This window comes from Vollenhovia emeryi, unplaced genomic scaffold, assembly GCF_000949405.1.
Source record: "Vollenhovia emeryi isolate VEMERY1.0 unplaced genomic scaffold, V.emery_V1.0 DF939156.1, whole genome shotgun sequence".
In the NCBI taxonomy this organism is placed as follows: domain Eukaryota; kingdom Metazoa; phylum Arthropoda; class Insecta; order Hymenoptera; family Formicidae; genus Vollenhovia; species Vollenhovia emeryi.
This window is the reverse complement of record NW_011967210.1, coordinates 1,535,841-1,556,244: the sequence shown is the minus strand read 5'-3', so window position 1 is coordinate 1,556,244 and position 20,404 is coordinate 1,535,841. Positions and strand designations below refer to the sequence as shown.

General features: G+C 41.5%; 3 protein-coding genes across 4 annotated transcripts in view; 1 reads left to right on the top strand and 2 right to left on the bottom strand.

The window, feature by feature from the left end:
- The first annotated feature begins 226 nt into the window (after positions 1–226).
- Positions 227–1,287, top strand: LOC105565029 (magnesium-dependent phosphatase 1-like). 2 transcript variants are annotated; one of them, XM_012017848.1, is made up of 4 exons: positions 227–428; positions 559–616; positions 689–910; positions 985–1,287. In XM_012017848.1, the coding sequence occupies exons 1-4, from the start codon at positions 386–388 to the stop codon at positions 1,148–1,150; spliced, it is 489 nt and encodes a 162-aa protein (XP_011873238.1). In that variant the 5' UTR covers positions 227–385; the 3' UTR covers positions 1,151–1,287. The 2 variants fall into 2 exon arrangements, with proteins under 2 accessions (XP_011873238.1, XP_011873239.1); XM_012017849.1 differs by having other exon boundaries at positions 228–422.
- A 314-nt stretch (positions 1,288–1,601) lies between these two features.
- On the bottom strand, positions 1,602–3,964 carry LOC105565028 (probable DNA primase large subunit). The gene is made up of 4 exons (XM_012017845.1): positions 3,238–3,964; positions 2,819–3,081; positions 2,075–2,640; positions 1,602–1,976 (listed from the first exon to the last, which is right to left on the bottom strand). Exons 1-4 carry the CDS (start codon positions 3,435–3,437, stop codon positions 1,731–1,733), a joined length of 1,275 nt encoding a protein of 424 aa, XP_011873235.1. The 5' UTR covers positions 3,438–3,964; the 3' UTR covers positions 1,602–1,730.
- Positions 3,965–10,617: 6,653 nt separating this feature from the next.
- The window catches only part of LOC105565027 (epithelial discoidin domain-containing receptor 1-like), a 168,342-nt gene continuing 158,555 nt past the window's right edge, over positions 10,618–20,404 (bottom strand). Inside the window, exons 15-16 of the mRNA XM_012017844.1 lie at positions 11,698–11,839; positions 10,618–10,984 (exon numbers count right to left, since the gene is read on the bottom strand). Coding sequence (XP_011873234.1) covers positions 10,637–10,984; positions 11,698–11,839 — 490 coding nt within the window. The 3' untranslated portion in view covers positions 10,618–10,636. The remainder of the gene's footprint in view (positions 10,985–11,697; positions 11,840–20,404) is intronic.

Here is a 20,404-nt window from a genome sequence, read left to right as displayed (position 1 = left end):
TGCACGATAAGTTTCGGAACGCTATCTATTATGTCCGAAATGATAGCTTCTGCTCACAGAATACTCTCGTATGTATTATCCCACGGATATTTGTATGTATCGTTCCTTTGCTCTAATAATGCGTCATTCCATACATCCGTGAGAGAAAGCTGTAACCTTTCGTATGATAGACTGCGTTCCGAAACCTGTCATAAAAAGTCGGGCAATCTTTCCGACTACGACTGTACGCGGGTGGCGTTTCCGAACGCATCGCAATGAGAGGTGAATTAGGTTATGTCGTGCTGAGGTTTCATTGTTTATCCAAACAGTAATGTTGGTCATAACATTTTATTATTAATTAATTCTACCCATCTCTCTCTTTCTGTCTCTGTAATTTAGAGAGCAAATGGAGAAAAAACCGAAAATTATCGTCTTTGACTTAGGTACAGGTAAAACCGTTCAAGTTATATACAATTTTAGACTTATGATAAACTTACAATACCATTCTCTTCTTTCTGTTGCAATGAGAACTATTCAAGAGGTAATTTTTGGAAAAATGGCAAGAGTATTATATTTCAGATTACACTTTATGGCCATTTTGGGTTGATACTCATGTAGATCCACCGTTTAGGAAAGGGTGCGTGTATTAAAAATGAACAAAGTAATGTATGTTAAGAATTTCAACAGACTTAAGGTGGAAAATTTTTAGAGCACAAAATAAAGTGGTAGATTCACATGGCCATACCGTACGCTATTACTCCGATGTACCTGATGTGTTGAAACAGTTATCCGGAGAAGGATACGAACTTGGTGTGGCATCGCGCACATCGGAAATAAAGGGAGCTAAACAATTATTAGATTTATTCGGCTGGAAGAGATATTTCCAATATGTTGAGATATTTCCCGGTAGTAAGGTCACACATTTTTCTAAGTGAGTCCCGTGAAAGGCAGAAAAGTTCTGTTGCACAATAGCTTGAAGCTGTGTCTTATTTCAAGTGCTTTCAGCATTCGGAAAAGTTCTCACGCTGATTACAAAGATATGCTGTTCTTCGACGATGAGGCCAGAAATATCGTGGAAGTCGGTAAACTTGGGGTACACGCTGTATTAGTTAGAGATGGCGTGAGTCGTCGTGTTGTAGAAGATACTCTGCGATCATTCGGCAAGCAATGATTGTTTCAATATTAGTATAATTGATCAATGTTAAGTGTTTTAGGCCCTGACCAGGATTGGGAAGCAAGTCGTTACTTGTAACGAAGTTACAGTTACTTCTTTTGGTAACTGTAACTTAACTTTGTTACTTTCTCTCCGTCTGTAACTGTAACTTAACTTATGTTACATTAATAGTTACTTTATATATTTTTTAAACTTGCACAGATTGCATTAGGCCTTGCATTTGCGCATACACGTCTTTACCGACGCTTTAAAATGCGGATTAGATATTTTCATCGCAAGAAAGTAACTGCAAAGTAACGATTCGTTACTTTTCATAATTGGTAACTTGTGACTGCATCTAGTTACATTTTTAGCGAAAAAAACTGTAGCTAGATACATTTATTAAGTATCTTTCCCTAGTTCTGACAATTACTATAAATGAAGGGTTTAAGAGCCGTGACAAGGTGTTAGTGTCAAAAATAATGTATTATAAAAATAAAACATTGTTAGTTTACAACTTTCTGTCTTGTAATATACACGAATTAAGCAGTGAAAAGTGCTGACAAGATTACTTTTCAATGGGAAATTAAAGTCGATATTAGTCAATCATTCTTTGATAGTATTGTACCGGACTCTTTATGACGACGTCGTGCGACACGTCGTCTTTGCGTACGAGTTTGAGAAATGCAGTGCAGAGAACTTCCGGATCTTTAACGGATATGCTATTTAGAAATTTCTCTATTTCGTCTTCGGTTAATGAAGCGCGTAAAAGATTTCTGAGTGCAGTCGTATCAAAATCCTTGAAAGGGCAACCACCCTCGTACGTTGCTCCACTAATACCAGTCTGCAACAGATTCGACATTTGAAAAAGTAGCTCAAATAATAAAATTTGTACAGATTACAAGAGGATTTTTGTATGTGAAAAAATGATTATATACTTACGCAGATGAGATTGCAGTCAGGTGTCTTATAATTTCTCCGCGATCCCTCTAAACCGTACATATGTCTGATGCTGTAGATGAATTTCTTTTCGTTGGACTGCCAATTATGTGAGCATACCGAGGTACAAGTATGTGGCTTGGAATATTCTTGCCTCCAAAATGTAACGGAATCTTCCAAGCTCATTCCTATTTCTTTCAAAAAGAGGCTGTAGTACAGGCGTGCGTAGTGACTGAGACGGTGCCTACTCCTCAGTAGAGAGTGCAAATGTTGCATGCACAACGGGAATTTCCGTGCCTCCGACTCTATGTTATCGGTGGTTACTTTTCCATGAGCGACGCCTTCCTTGAAGAGATAAGATTGAACTTTCTGACTTAAAATGTGGAATCTAAGATCATGTTCCTTAGTATGCTGCGCCTGTCTCCTCATGAGACTCATTTCGCTAGTTACATAATTACTAAATAATGATCCAAGTACTTTCTTCCAATTTGAACAGTACGTGATAATATTTCCATTATTAAGGACTAGTTCTCTCTCTTTTACCAAGTCTGGTACTATCTCGAATCTCACTGAAATGTCAAGAAATGTTAGCAAATCAATAAAATTGTGGTATACACCAATTCGAAGGAATAAAGAGCCGTGACAGGATATGTTAGTGTCTACACATTTCTTATTTTCAAATTTATTGCGAAAAGTATTAGCTTATTTGAGAATTTCTCATATACAAATGCTATTCTGAACTTGTACCTTTATATCGAAAGTCACTGCAATTGTAACAATTTGACACCAGATGTTTAAACACCAAGGGCTGCGAATAAAATTTGCACAACTCAATCAGAGTTGTGTCGATTGCACTTTTCTTGTCTTTAAACACTTGCAGTTTCCAGATAATTTGCTTCAATAACTTATGCAATTGTCTAGGCGATACATTATCTAATCTATGCTTAAATAACAATGATTCTTTGGTTATCCAATACATATGTAAATCTGACGATGTGGAAGCTAATAATCTAAAATGGAAAATAGTGATCGTTAATGAAGCAGAATAGATTCTTATAAGTTTAATTCCTTTAGCACACGATTGTTTTCATTATGTGTTACTCATTCTCTTTGAAACACTCCAGTCATGTTGTATTTAATTGTACAAATGTATGACACGTACTTACCGTAACGCAAAATGTCCGATTCTATCGTAAATAGAATTCTCTAGTAAATACTCAAACTTTCCATCGAATTTGTCAGCAGATCCTTCACTTAGAAGCCTTAAATAATCTAATCTGGTCAAAATACATTCTTCCAAAATATGAAATAGTATTTCACCATTCGGTGGTATAATATAAAACATGTCTATGTCTACGTCAATCATATCGGATAACTTGACGTTTTATTACACAGCATTTATAAAAGTGCTCCAAATTTGTGAGAATTTTGTAAATGGAATGATTTTTCTTTTGGAGCAGGGACGTGTGAGACAGCTTTACTCTTTCTCTTTTCATGGATCTACGAATAATCTCGTTTTTGCAAGCATTTCGTATATTCACTCTCTCGTCTTGTACACGTGCATTGTGTATGCGACAGCATCTTCATTCAGTTTTTATCGTATTCTTCATTCACTTGTATATTGTTCATCATTTTCCTACAAGGAAGTTCACATCCATTTCTATAATTCATATGATATTCCCAAGATTACCAATTCTTCAGTTTATTATAGTAAATAAACAGATTTTTGAGCACCACATAATTGATATGTGTGATGACAGTCTCGCATTCGCTCACACAAGCACTGAGTGAATAATAATTAATATTATTACAAATCTGCTAGCCGTAAGATGCCGCACGAGACTGTGCTCCGATATTTACTGCCCCGGTATGTGTGCATACCCGTGAAACCGAACACACCTCATATATTAAGCGTATTCGTGCAATACGAACAGACCTGTGATTACACGAGATAGGTTCGCTGCATCATCTTGTCATTGCAAGATCAATGCTTGAAAGCTCGCAGCCTGATTGGCCGCTACTTTCACGTTTGAAAGTTGCGAATCTAGTTAACGTACAGTTGGACGCGGAGAAAACGTCGGTCGGGCGCGAGAATCCGCTCCGCGTTTCCGTCGATTTCGGCTCGCCGAGAGGACGAGCCCCGTGTCCGGGGTGTCGTGAGTGAGTGGCGCGTTCGCAAGCTCGTTTGTGGCGCTCAAGCAGCCGCCGGGAAATCTCGGTCGTCGTGAGTGAGCCATAGTCGCGAGTTCGGAAGTTCGGTTGTCGCGTCTCGCGTGCCTCAAACCGCCGAAAAAGTCGCGAGTGTCCGGACTACAACGCGCGTTAACTGTCGACCGATTTATCCCGTATGTCGCGAGAGTGAATTTCATCCGTCGCGAGTGTTAAGTCGCCGATGCGGCTTACTGTGTGTAACATCAAGTGTGTGATATCGTATACAATGCGATATATGTGACAGTGCATATTCTATTGTCAAGTGTTAAGTGAGTTGTGACCAATTGGGATTACTTCGCGGGAGCAACTCAACAACCGATTCAACGAGGGACCACATGACGGAGTCACATGACGCCGGCGACGCCATAACGATTATCGATCGGTCATCGTGGGATCCGCCGTCGCAAGGTAAGTGCTCCAATTGTTGCAATACCGACGACGCGACACTTATCTATTGCGGGTGGTGGCTCATAACCCCCTCGAGCGGCAATAGATTTCGTGCCGGGGCATAGGATATCGCGTTTAAACTAGGAAATCAGTAATTTTCGGGACTTGCGGTCTTTTTGCGCCAACACGCTACGAAAGCAACACGGCGTGTTGAAGAATTTAGCGGTTGCGGTGCTGCCGAATGTTTAATCTATGATGACTGATAAATGCTCTATTCTTTTCAATATATATGTATCCCATATTTCAGTACATGTAAAAACATGCATCTACAATACATGTATGTACTATAAGTCCATAGTAAAATTATTAAGCTCAAAGAAACTGTACAGTTGTTCTTGCTATGTTTTCAAAGCAACGCGAATAAACGTTTCCGGTATTTGACTGAATATGGCGGTCCAACGTGCGTGGCTTAAAAATCTAACGCCCTCTCGACAGATATTGCAGAGGAGGAAGCGCGAAACCAGAACGCGCGAGCAGCGAATGATAAAAGAAGAGACTCAAATAGAAAATAAAATGAGGAAATGCGAAAAATGTGGAAAAATTGCGATTTATTTGCAGACAAAAAATTGTTATTTAAACAGCAAGCATTCTATTTTAGCGCGATTATCGATTGCCGTACGAATCAGCGAGGTAGAGCAACCAAGAGCGAAACAAAAGAGAGTTTGCGGGATATGATGTAGGACTCGCATGAAATAAATGATATAACTTGGACTTTCCAATACAAATAGATTTTATCGTTGTGCTTCATGATTAATGGATAATGGAACTTACAAGTTGTATATTGTTCTTTAATGATATACACGTGTTAATTATATAAATGATGTGTTCCGGTCTACGGCGCGCAAAAGTTTGCGATCTCGGTGGAATTTGCTCGCACCTCTATAGGCAGCGATGTTAATCGGGTGAACTTTTGTGGGAAATTGAAATTGATAACTTGCTTGAAAGGTCACCGATCGCATCGGTATCCGCACCTTTTGTCACCTCTATCTAAGCGAGAAATAGTCAAAGAACAGCACACGTTGCATCTTGCATTTGTTGTTTCAGGGTTACACTTTAATTGTTATAAAGTGTCGTACATGACTAGTTTAGATTCTAGATGTATATGTATATGTATATTTATATACACGGCTACTGAACATGTATACTTTATGATTTGTCCCTTAATTGTCGTCCTTTTAATACAAATAACTCCTAGATCGTTGTACATTGTTATGTTACCGATTCGCGCTTACGCAAAATTTACTTACATCTCTTCGCTCGCTGCCTTACGACTAAATAAAATATAGATGTATTATAAATACCTGTATTTATATATATATATACTTTTTCCCCGTTTATATATAGTTATCTACTTAAATCGAGTTTGTTCAAGCTTTATTACTCATAGACAATCTGCTTGATATTTACAGAGATTAGATACAAAATTATAAACAGTTCTTAGTACAAAATAATTTTATGACTATAACGATCAAGGTTCGATAGCGTAGAGCAGGCATGGGCAACCCAGTGGTCAGTTTCGCTGCGATTCTCCTCTTGTTCGAGACCGGAGAACTTCTTTTTACGTTTCAATCCCGAAAGTTTCATCTTATCGAATAATTTTTTTCTTTTAGGAAGGAAATGTCCAAAACCATAGCACAAAACGTAGTCATAGCCGAGTCGTAATGGCCGTGCGTTGCCCCTGCCTAGATAGAAAATACAACTAGATGAGCTCTCTCCCAGTTTACCCACGATTACCTGTAAATTCCTCGCAATTCCACCATAGAGGTCAACAATAGGATATATCGAAATTATATTTCGCTCATTTATATGAAAGAAAAGTTTCATCCGACTTTTGTATACTAATTTCATTGCCACGATCTTTAATCATAATGATATACCACTTTGTACGATGCAGTTTGAGTTCAAAAGCCAGTTTCTGAAATAATTTCCAAATTAAGCATAACGATATGATCGTATACAATATACGTGAATGCATGTTAATCGTGATATTAATGGATATCGTTACGTCGTCCATCATTAATGGAGTCGTCCGTTTCTGTTCTGAAAACGCGTGGTAAGTGAAAGCATTTTAGTATTCGGCTGTTACGTATAGAAAGCCTGATGTTTCTCCTCGCACTAATAAAACTATATCTGTTTTCGAGACTCAAAGCTGATGATAAAGTGATCGTGCGCCTTAAATTATTATAAAATGTCAATTCTGTTAGTTACAATCGTATTTTAAAAAAGTTGCGATCGGTACTAAATATACACATATTTTCTAAATTCCGAGGCAAGCGTGATTGTCAATCATACGCATTTAAAATGTATATCGAAGAAATCAGCAATGTGTATAGCGAACGATAGGCATTTGGAACTATCGATGTGCAATTAAAGTGATAGCCGAAATCGAGCTTATCGATACATAGAGCTTCCTTGAAAAAAATGAAAGTTCACAACAATCTAGCGTGTTCGTACCTCACAATACCTCGAACAAAATATTTTTACTCGTCCCTGATACCGCAGTTCCGAATATTTACCTCAGTGATGCCGTTGACAGAGCTCGAATTGTCCGCAAAGAATATAATTAATCACCGTTGGAAAAAGGGCACGCTAGGTAGAAGTAAGTTATCTAGGTCGTAATAGCAAATCTTTGCATAGAGAAAGGATTACGCATATTTTTCTTTATCGTCTTGTCTCGTGTTATCCTATTTCACTAATTCACTAAAAATTTCACGCGCAACTTGTAATAAATTTATGAGGAGCAGCTGCATTTATATGACGAAGCCGTCAAATCCTCTAAACGTAGGATTCGTGTGTCCTTCATCGTTCCTTGCAATTATCCTGCGTTCCGAATTTTTACTAATAGAATCGATTACGATAATATCTTTCTATCCCCGCCACCTGCTGATCTATGATGGAAACAAAGTATATTGGGATAATCCTTTCGCCATGAAGATTTTCAAATTGGTAGGTACAGGTAGATACGTAGAAATATACTAAATTATCACATGAGTAGACAAGTAAGTTACTCGTTAGCAGTAAAGGGCAACAATATAGCCAAAGGCAGCGTTATGCTTATATTGGCGAATCTAAACGCAACTACAATTCATTCTCTAGTATCGTCTAGAAATATAATGGCAGTTCTGCTTTGGACTAAAAATGTTATCGACGATAGAGATATTATTGTTTTCAACTCAGTCACAACCGGTCGCGAAAATTCGATTGGCCAAAAATTTCGCGATAGCACGAAATTATACGATCCGATACTCCTTATGCAAAATGTAAATTAGACTTAACGCTCTTAGGCTTAATCGACTGGCTATTACTGACTATGTTCATCTCTGGCAAGATCAAAACCTTGTGTGGTATCGCCTATTTACTGTTACCTCGTAAATTTTAATTACGCGAATTCGTATCGGCGATTCCGCTCCGCGCACACTTTAGACAATCTCGGCCTCGGTGATGTAGAAGCAATTCCAGTTACGTTTAAATTCAACGCGTAAATTTCAACTACATATGGCTATGCCTCCGTACCGTCTCTACTCCTTACGCGGTATTATGTTAATTTATATAAATAGTATTTTAATGATATAACGGTAACATCGCCTCTATCCGCTAAATATCGCATAAGTTATAATATAGTGTCCATCTGGTATATAAATACACGGAACTTAAAGTCAATCGAAATATATCATCGAAGTCGAGTGTAAAGCCAACGACACACGATACTATTTTTCCTACTGGATTGCTTACGAGAGCTAAAACTCTGCATTCTTATTGGTTCTCGTAAGCAATCCAGTAGGAAAAATAGTATTGTGTGCCGTTGGCTTAAGACGCGCAATGGACGTAAAGGCCGAATTAGACTAGCAATTGCTGACTCGGATTGGATTGGGATTGACGATTGTCCTCTAACCAATGAGAGTCGATTAAATCGCTGCTTTGCTCTCATTGGCTAGAAGACAATCGCCACTCCCAATCCAATTCGCGTCGGCAATTGCTAGTCTGGTTCGGCCTTTAGTCCGTCTCTCCCGAGATGTTTAAGGTGTATAATAATGATATTATTACGACTCCTCCGTGTCCTCCGGGCGCGTTTTTCTCTTTTTAAAAATTTACTAATAAAGTACGTACCGATATGTCAAACTTTCGTCAACCTATTTTGTAAACCACTCGCTACGGATAATTTACCGGAAGCTAAACAATTGCCATATGTTTCCACATTGATATCAAATTACAAGCGACCGCGTGATGCTGCCTCAAGGATAATTCGATGTTCGTCCGTCACTCGTGAAAAACGTGACGACGATGCGATCCTTACTACGGTATACGCCTATATATACAATATTCTAATTTCATTGATCCCGCCTATCATATAAAGTTACAATTATGATGTGTCATAGTCATGATACGTTAGTCTATTACCGTCTCTTCCGATGCAGAATAGGTAAAACCTTACCTTTCGTCTACCTTACGCTTATGATATTCGTCTTATTATGACATTAACAAATCCCATTCAAGTTAACTGCGACTGCGGTAGCTATATCGTTCGAATAAACATGTACTATCGAGAAATCCTTACAGCCACTTGACTGTCTCTGAAATTTAGCGTCGCGTACTACGTTTCACGCGGATCTCTGTTTCAGATACGAACCAAAACCAGCGTTAAAAAGACTTGACTTTAACTTCCTCGCCGTCGGGCAATTCGCCGTTTTCGCGATATGTCTTATGACGATAAAGAATTTCGCGATGTAAATCACATGTAGATTCGTCTCACAAATAGTGCCCAGAGTGTCTGGGCGATACGATATACGTTGAAAGAGAGTAAAGGAGAGCGATAAAGAGAAGGGGGGGAAGTAGGCACCCACATGTTCGTTAAACACACTCAGTTACAATGTTTTACGATATTAACTCGAACAGTTGTAGGGTCTGATATCGTAACTGCTATATTGCCGTACGTATCGACGTGACTCACGCAATACGGTTTTTTTTCCCATCGAACCCTTAATCAAAATGACATAATCCCGAGGGAAACCTTAATTATTCTCCTTAAGTAACGACTCTTCCTATTTGCGTAATTGCCTAATTGCGCAGTATAGGTACCCATCCGTGCAGGAATGTTCACAGCTGTGTTACAGTTACATGGTATTGCTCCTAAGTTCCCGACGATTGCGAGAGGCTCTTCCACGGTCTCGCAAACGTCCGCAGTCTCCGCCGAACAACCGCGGAGATTCTCCAGCGAGCGGTCATCCGCGACGGGCCAGTTTTCCATTTATTTCGCCCTCGTCCGATTGTCGGGTTTACGAATCCGCGGTCCGTCTCTGCCCCTTTCTCACGTCCTCGCGAAAGGAAGTCCTGCAGATCTTGGCGCGATACTCCTCCGCGAATACGCGCGGTCGAGATCCAACGCTGTGCCCCGTCCCCAAATCGATAAGATACGCTCGAACAGACTCGCTACTGAGAATTCTACGGAGATCAGTTGCATTCGCGGCACGCGACATCCCGATCTGTTCGTACGACAAATCCAGGGTATCGCGAGGCTCAAAGACTCGAGAGCCGCACTTAACTCTCTTCCCTATTCTAACTTTGTTTCCTGTTCTAATACTCGTTGTCCGAAAAGGAAAGTATATGAACCGTGACGAAATTGAAGGACGATCGATCCCGGCCACAGACTCCAAGTCCCAAAGTCTCGTTTTCGTTGGCGGACAATGAGATTCCATTGTTGTACTTATCATTTCGATGTCGCGATACATAATTTCCCTCCTCTCTCGCCTTCTTTCCTCACTCGACTGTTACTCGCTCGTCCACGTAATTCTTCGGATGAGAACGTTGGCCGTCGTTGCACGCTCACCGTGCCGTTTCAGAAACGAGCTCGTTCCGATTCGCGGTATGACTGTTGAGGATGTCGCGCTCGCTGAGACCCGGGGCTCAATATCAGGACGTTGGAGCGTATCCAAGATTTTTCCGCTGCAGGAAGAGCGATATCTCACGGAAAGTCGGCCTCTCGGCCTCCTCTCGCTGCCAGCACTCGAGCATCAGATCGTAGATGTCCTTGGAGGAGGCGGTGGGCCGCGGCAGGTAATCGAAGCCGTTCCCGGAGTCCTCCTTGCAATTGTCCTCGGTATTGGCGCTGCCGCAGTCAGCGGCATGATGCAGTTGCCGCAGGCTCTGCACCACCTCTTCGTCGGACAGGTGCTCGTACGGGACGCGTCTGCCGAGGTTCAAAATCTCCCAGAGGGTCACCGCGAAAGCCCACACGTCGCTCTTGGTCGTGTACTTGCCCTACAAGTCAGATATAACGTACGTTACTCGGGCATTTCGACCGCGTGTCATCGCGCTTTCAGAATTACAATTTCGACACACACACACATTGCGAAATAGAATTTTTAAATAGAGTTTTTTTAATGAGATAACTTCTTATCTCATTGATGACAGAAAAGTATAAAAACAATTTTTAGATAAAACACGGTTGTAATAATTTCAAGGATAGATTCAACAGTATCTTTGGAGGTTTTTATTTCCAAGTTTTATAAATTATCTGAAGCATGTAGCTAGATTGTTATTTTTGTGGCTCAACAGCGAGAATAACACAGAACATAAAATGTGACACCCAATTTTAGTAAATGTCGTGCTTCAAGAGTCAATACATAAGCATAAAAAATTTGCCATAAATTTTTATAACTGAATAATCGATAGGGTAAAAGCCCTCATTTTGGGGGCTTAAAGCCTCACGTCCACGATGCCAGAAACTGATCCGAGATCTCGATTCAAGAAACGTGTAGCTAATCAATTGCTGCAGCTTTTCTGTAAATTCTGCAAATTATGCGAGTTGATTGGCTACATATTTCTCGGATCGAGATCTCGAACCGATTTCTAGCGTTGTGGACACAAGGCTTAAGAAATATAGTTTTCACCCTAAGTTCTTATTTCTTTTTACTCTCTTTCCAATATCTACTGTAAAATGCCCCGTTCAGAGTCGAGGGGTCGCGACTTACTAAAAATATTGACTCCCAGGCCATCCATCGCACCGGCAACGGCATGGTCCCGTCGACCTTGTAGTAGTCACAGGCGTACAGTTCGTTGTCCGTGCCGAAGTCCGAGATCTTGATATGATAAGCCTTGCCGACCAAGCAGTTTCTGCAGGCAGAATCACGATTGATGTGTAGAGAGCGCGAAATTATTTCATCTGTCATTGCGTCGTGGAGAGATCCGCGTTGCGTTTTACATTCATTTTCGCTAGGCTTTTCGTATAGCTAATCATGATTTGCTAAAAATGTTTTACTGAGTTAACTATCAATTTCTAAAGCACAGCAAATGATTCGCTGTCGCACTTAATACAATAGGCACAGTGGCAAAATATTTTATATCAGCTATCACAGCTAAATATTAGCTGTCCATATTTTACAACTGAAATTTAGTTGCCACATGCAGTTTTTAGCTACGGCAGCTACATCCCCCCCCCCCCCGTGGATTTCGGGAATTAATACGACGTTCGGACTTTAGAAGGCGACTCGAGGATTTCTGGAAACCAAACGGCGAAACCTGTTTCGTCGCAATTCGCGCGCGCTATCGGCCGGATCGAATACTTTTCCGAGCGGTTTGTCCGAAGCGAAAGAGACGCAGTCGGATTGATCCTCCCGCCGCGCCGGGGCAAGTGGGATGCGTAGCTCGCTCGCCGATCTGCATACGCGTTATACGCATTCTGTGCATGGCAGTCAACCGGAAGCGAGAATGGTTGTCTACAACGTAACGTTTGCCCGCACATGCGGTCGAGCGGCATTTCCTGCCCAAATACACACGGGTATGCAATTATACTCGACGCGCGAATGAACTTTCTCCGCGTAGAATTAATCGCGCGGCCCGTCAGCGTGAATCGTTTCCTGTAAGACAGTACAAGAGGAGAGGCTTCGGCATCGAGAATTCATCCGGTATCCGCGAGGAGTTATTGTATTAAATGTAATAATCGTAATATATGGATGTAGTTATTTAATCTCTCCCATCGCGAGCGTCTGATATTTCATCTCATTTGTCCTTTGAGCGGGCGCCACTCCAGCGATAGAGCTCGAGCATTTCCCTGGGGAGAACTTAGAGACGGATAAGCATTCATGCAACTTCCGCTCAAAGCTCCAGACATTGACCAGTTCGCTTTAAAGACGAACTAATCTTCGCTGTCTGAGAGGGAGACGGGCCAAGCGTTATTCGAGTAGCATGGCTATGGAATAGATAGAATCAATTAATTTCGCCGCCGGAACAAAGCTCCAATTTGGCGGCAGGACCTGGTTAATTAGGGGCGCTTTATCGATCATTGCTATTGGCTACTTCGCCATCGGGCTGCTGCGTCGATGGGGCTGACCCCGGGTCCTCCCTATATTGTAGAGTACGACAGTAATGCAATAAGCCGCGTTCACGCCTCTCGCATTGAAGCTGTTGCAGCGTAAATCAGGTGCGATGATCTCTGCTACGCAATCTGACAGTCGGACCTTGGATCGTTCTCATTATCAAAGTTAATAAATCACGACGGTAGGAATCCGAAATCTGTGTAAAACTTATATCCCGTGGAGTTTTAGGTGCGCGATATAGAGGGATATAAGATAGCGGAGTTTCTGCTAAATGAATAGGAATAGGCATCATTTGTTGGTTCCACCATGAATTTATTGCTCCTGGAGTGAAATCTCTGTTGAGTCGAAAATTAATTGTTACATCGTGTAATTGTTGCGAAAAAAGATTTGCGATTGAATTTGGACGTTGAAAACCTACTATCTCATAATAGGGAACTCTCCTCTTTAAATTATTCACTCTCTCTCGATCGGAGCATTGTTGAGCAATGGAAGCAACCATATCCGGATATTAGATAGCAGTGCTTGTTATATATTATATGCAATAGTAATATATTATTTGTAATAGTGATTTCAGTAATCTGTTATATACCACATCATTATAATCGCGATGTTACGGTATAAATTTAATTGATTTTCTGTGATGATTTCCGATACTCACAAAAGGATTTAAAAATATTAATAGACAATTTGTCGATGTATATATAGAAATGTTGCGCATATATTACTCAAATATATGTATATTAATACGTTGAAAAGTACTGCACTCTATGTAAGCCAAACTCATTAATTTCTACTATCTAAATTTTAATAATTCATGAGATTATGAGAGCAATTCATAAGATCAGAGGACAATTATTTTAATCTTCGTTCATTAAACTAGTAATAAAATACAATTAAAATAATGTTAGTTTCTCATCTTGTTGGTTATTAATCTTCTATTTTACGCACTTCTATTTTAAAGGGGATTTTAATATAAAATTATTGAGGACCGAGGATGTTGACGATATTATGGCCGCGCCTGTTACGAAAATGCGAAGAAGCGTAATAAAAGGAGGGTGAAAAAAAGCCGATCCAAAATCAGACTATATAACAAGCACGATGAGAAGCCTTCCTCGCGTCTGTAATCGAAAGCGGAACAAAGGCGGGCTTTCTTGGTAGGAGGCGGAATGTCTACATTCAGCTCGCGACGACTTCTTCGGCGGATAAAGAGAATCACCTCTATCATTGTGCAAGTTGCAAGTCGGAGTTAAACTCGGAATCACTTGGGCATTTGACGCAAGCACGGGCACTATTGTCAATAGGAATAGAAACGTTAAGTGTACTTGGCTGATTGACGCGGTTGTATAATTGAAGTCGAGGTTCCAGCGTATCAACGCTCAAAGTCGGACGCTCGGCTACCCGGAAGTTAGATTGAAAGCTGAATATTGGATACGCGTCGCAAAAAAAGAAACAAACGAACACCATCGGGAGGTTTCTCAGACGAGAAGGTACGGAGGGAAGCCAACGTGGAAGAAAAGCCGTCTTCTTTGAATTTTTAACCGGTTGTTCGAACGCGTAAGCTCTCGTCAGCGGAGAATAAAATTCTTGCATACAGTCTTCGGGTATTCCCGAGGGTGGATAAGGGAGAATCGTAGCCTCCTCCATCGCTCAAAGTTGCATTCTAAATCCAATGTTGGGATCGGCGAGGCCGAATGATTGCATTACGAGTTAAACGCGCAACACTTTAGCATTAAAGTTTGCCTATACTTGCTTCAGAAGAGAAGCGCGCAGCTTCTCGCTGCGAGGGAGAAGATATGAACGAAAGTGTTTTCGAATCTTTCAGCGGAGCGCTCGAGCGATATTTTCCGCGGAAGAGCGGAGCCGTTCGTATCGTATTTTTAAATTGAAGTCTGAAATCGCAAAACTAAAATCCGCGTAATATTTTGAACGCAGGAGTCGATAGTAGAAAAAAAAGTGCCAGACATAATATCGAGTACTATCTACACTTGTTGCCAGAGGGAAAACGAGAGAAAACTTGTCCGGTACATTTGCGATTCAAAATAGGATGAAGGAAATCTCTTTTACCGGAATGCGAAATACCCACATGCGGGAATACAGAATGCGAGGCTTTTGCTATTCCGGCTCCTTTAGAGCGTACGTTTATTCACGGTATGCCCGCGCGCTATCGCCAATCTCCGATGTCGCGCATTAACAGAATAACATTATCAGCCCTTAACGCCTGTGTCCACGACGCCAGAACTTGGTCCAAGTCCTAGTTCCGAGAAATGTGTAGTCAATCAACTTGCAGGCTACACATTTCTCGGTACTAGGACTTGCACCAAGTACTAGGCATCGTACGCTGAACAAAAATATTTTTTAACTAACAACAAGCAAAGAGATTTACTTAAAATTATTTTTTTACTGAAGTAAATATTTATTCTATTTAAATAAAAATATCAAATTTCAAATAAATCTATGTATTATATTAAGCGAATTAATTTAAATCATTACATTTTCTACATTCAAATAAAGATTTCGAGATATAGAATACTATTTATTAAATGAAATAATTGTTTTTGTTAAATAAAAATTCCCATTTTCTTCGCTGTGAAAATTACATCTTAGTAAACATTTTGTAGATTTTTTTAATTAAAAATTGTCTACTCTTTGATATTTAATAAATACTTAAAGAAATGCATGCTTTAATTTGCCTTTTATTATTTTTTAAATTTAAGTTAACAAGCTACTAGGAGCCGCTTAATGAATAATTTTCCTGAGTAAAGTAACATTTTTTTTGGACTAAGATATTTTTTGATCAGTGTGGACAGCAGCCTTTACTGGGTGAGAAATGTGTTATAACGCGCGCAAGCGAGATTTTGCTCTCGTATACAATAGCGATCCTTACCGTTTCTTCTGGTTGGACAAACACTCTCGCGAATCCGCTATCCTCTCCATCTCTAAGGCATCGCATAGAGCCATCGATCTTTTCATTCGTTGGTATTCTTTTTCCGCTGGAGCCAATTGAATTGCATTACCGTTTGATCAGCAATCGATCGCTTCCTTCTTTTTCACTCGGCTCGCCCCCGACAATGACTCTATAGCTACAGCGCACACTCGCCAATGAAATAAGAGGCTACGATGGATTGGCAGTTTGTCGAGGAGTCGGTGGAACATCCTCGGTATACCCGACCGACCGGTTCCGATAACGACTCGAGCTCCTATAGCTCGGGATCTCTCGGCAGGTTCGATTTAAATGAATAAAAATGTTTCGCCTCGCTCTTTCTCCGTTTATCGCGATAGATAAATCGCGCGCAAAGGTCGCTCGATAGAAAGGGCAAAAATGCATTTCGAAAGTATCGCGCGCGCGCGCGCTCGCGCGCCATTGATGCCCGCAATGTCCATTTCTCTTTTGACGCCGCCAGTCAGGAAGAATTTATGCCCCACGGTGGAATTCCCATACGGTCGCGTATTTCACTGAATATCGTCGGTTCGTCACGCTGACGTGTGCCATCAAAGTGGAAGTTCGGCGGTGGTGCCATTAAATTCTGATTAAATTTTGATTAAATCCCGGCGCCTATACAAAAGGCATCGATCTATTTGCAACGCGATCGGATCGTATCCCGCTTTTTTCCTCACAAAAGCGCAGAGAAGGATAACGCGGTTTTGACGAGCGAGCGCGCGGGCCGCTAAAATTTTATAAAACTCCAGCGCGCGGCTTGTTAAAAATTTAAACAAAGGATTATGGCTGCCACGATCGTAGACGTCTGCATTCCGCTTCCTCTTGAATGCTCTTGGAAATTTTGAAATTTGCAACGCCATTAGCATTTTACCGTGAAAATGTGAGCGGCGCAAATTGGATATCTCGTTCCGAACATTAGCGAGCGCGGCACCTCTCGCAATCATCGTACACTAGTTTCAAATTATTATGTTATAATTAGTACGAAATTACAGTGTACATTTCCGTTAACCTAAATAAACATTTGGTCGGTTTAATTGTTGTCGATGATGAAATACGCGAGACAGGGACGACACAAAAGTCCCGGCCATACTTCTCAACGATATTTCTGCAATCGACGGGTCGAATCGTGTCAAAAGCCCTCAGGAATGCTGACAGGGCCCGATATCGTCATAGAAGCTTCGCAGGACGTGTCTCTCGCTATACATTAAGATTTACGAGCCAGCGAGTTTGAGAGACACTGTCCAGCCGGAAACTAGGTCCCACGTGCTACGAGAGCTCGGCGGTTTGCGCGAATATGCGCCCTCGCGTGTATGTGTGTGTGTGTGTGTGTGTGCGCGCACGGAAGATATACATATATGCACATATGTGCATCTAAACGTCCTATCGATTCGGCGAGATGGCCATTGCATTTCAATAACAGCCACGTAGATGGACTTCGTTCCATATACGAGGTGTACTTTGTATTCGTAGATCGATGATTACCGATACCGGTCTGCATACGTTACGTGGCACGTGAAGATCATCATGAAGATTTACTTGCGCAATATCAGAAGCTTGGAAATTAAGTGGAGCTCCCGATTGTTAATCGGTTATTGCGATAAGTTACAAGACCGACAGACAATCGACGCGCAGTTTGCTGATTGTTTGGAAAAAGTACGCGGAGAGAATTTTCTCTTGAAATTTGTTCGTTTTTACGAGCTTCATTTAATCAAATACGAATAATCGTAACGTGCCATTTTTCAGTCAGAACTTGATCTTTGTAGCCTAATAACAATTCTGTGTGAATTTTGTATACACGGGGAGAATTTTCTCTTGAAATGTTTCCTGAAAATCATGTAATCGTGAGACAACGTGGCATTTCGAAGAATTTCGTAGAGAGTTTCTTGAAATTTTACCATATTTGTAATTTAAAATCTATAATATCTACGAAATGCAACGCACATCAACGCGGTATTTTCATTAGTTTTACCAGCGCCGGTGTGTTACTTGTGGTCGATGGAAAATTCAAGGAGAATAATCGGCAAGTTCCTGTATTAAAATTTCATTTACCAGCGCGGCTTCTCAAATATTAACCTCTGTGCTCTTAGTTGAAGGCGCGTTCGGATCAAAACACATAAGAAATGCATGTCTTCCTCTTTTACACAATATCTGCAATCGGCTCTTGCCTGACAATCTCGATTCACGCTTAACGCGTATGAGGCGGGGATCCCTTTAACGCTTGAAAGAAAAATCGACCGCAAACGTGACAAGTATTAGGCCATTACGTCCGGTTTGAGAAAGGTGGCTATTGTGTGCTCCAAGTTGCGCACTCTGGGACCGCACGCTGCCGCGAAGAAAACCCGGAGGAGTCACTTCCGCGAGGTACGCAATATTAGAGGCTGATCCAGGCCACGACGATTGGGCGCGATTGACGTAAAGGAAAATAAATAAAATGAAACGTCGAAATTTTCTGCCGTTCGCAAACTAGCAACTTGCTCTTCTCGCTGCATTCCTCGCGACGATTCGCTAACAAATCGTTGATTTCCCATGCGGATCCCGGCTCCGTTTGTTTTGGGGCTTATGGAAATGCACTGCGGGGGCTGGTATAATTCAATTTCAACCTGAGAGTGTAACAGGGATGGGGAGGGGGGGGGGGAGGATCGATATCGGTGCCCCCGTCCCGTTTTAACGGGCTCTCGACGTGGTAAAATCCTCCCTCTACGTACACGCTCCGAGTACAACCACACGCCGCGAGAACATTTCTGTTAGTTATTAGACTGTGCCAATTAAAGCGGACGGCGCGATCTCGAGCAGGATCGAGCGGGGAGAAAGGGGGGCACATCCGTCCAAGGGTAATCTCGATTCGCGACGATTTAAAGTCGATAGGCACGGACGGGGTAGTCTTGTCGGCCGACGAAGCGAGAAAACGCGAGGGGATGAAAGGGGGAGAGAGAAAACGCGCCTGGGAGGGCGCGAGTGAATTTACGTCGGGGAGATAAATCAAGGGGGCAGCGCAGATCCATTTAGCCCTTCCGCAATAACGTAAAAAACCATGCCGCGACATTCACGCCGCCGCCATGCCTCTTCCGCACGCGGTCCCGCGCGACCGACATTTAAAATTACTTTTCAATAAAAATCGCCGCGGCGGGATGTGCGCCGCGTTTTTCAAAACCCGGTTACCCTCCCCGCAACGGGGATCATCCCCGGCCGCGTTAGGAATTATAAATCCCTCTGCATATTGTTGCCGTCGCGGAAAGCGTTGCAATTTTCCTCGCGTCACGTCGACCGAGAAGATTCCCTTGTAATCTTACATCTCCTCGACGCGCATCGATGCGTTCGCGCGCGCGCGCGAGAGAGAGCTTCATATTCACGTCTGCATTCAACTCTCTGATTCGTTCTCCAATTTCGTTTAATCTAAGGATCGCACGGCGGAGTGTAATAAGATCTTTAGAAATACACGTGCGCACACACAACCTGTATAATACTTTTTAAAATTTTTTGACTGAAATTTTCAGTCGAATCACGGTGTTGTCGACCACTTCACTCCAGTCGAGTGAATATTTACTCCAATAGAGTGAATTAATTCGCTCTGAGACAAAACGTGACGAATTTCACTCTTATTTTTAAAGTGAAGTCATTACACAGAAAAAAAGTCTGAAAAATTTTATTTGTGGCATGTAATGTTTATTTTAGTGAAGTAAACATGATATGCCTCAAATAATGTTTGAGTGAAATAAACATTATATGCCAGAAATAAATTTTTTAAGACTTTTTCTCAGTGTAGCACTCGAAAATTCGCCCCAACGTACGGTATTCCGCTATAACTATGGCCGCTGAACTCGTAAGTAAGATCACGATAGCCCGGCACGTAAGAGACCCCGCCAAGGGCCGGACAGTTCTTTCGCGACAATCAGCAGAGTAAGCGAAACTGTCACATAAAGTATAGATTTTCAGCACTGGCTGCGAATATTAGAATACAGCCTCTGTATGCGATAATCATAGTGAACAAACAATAGCGAAGCTCTCATCCGTGAATTTTATACTGCTAACAACAATCGATTAAAGTAAAACGTAGCACTCTTTTCAGAGTTGAAGCATCAATCCAAGTAGAGAGTGAATAACGGCACTCGTTCAAAAAGTGAAATTGCACTCCAGTCGGACTGGCAGTATTTTCATTATTTCTTCGAGTGAGATCTCACTCCGAAAGAGTGAGATTCCACGCCAAAAAATGTAGAGAGTATGTATAATAATACGAAGATGCAATGTAAGTTTGATTTAGAAAATGATATCATAGAGAATAAGTAATGAGCGCGATCGTTGGTCTATAAGCTCCCATTGCTTAATGCATAAATCGCGTACTATGCAAACTGAGGGCGGGAACCATTAGAGTGTTTAGATACAGAGTGAATACCGGTCGAGGACGATAAAGCCCCGCCCGTATACGCA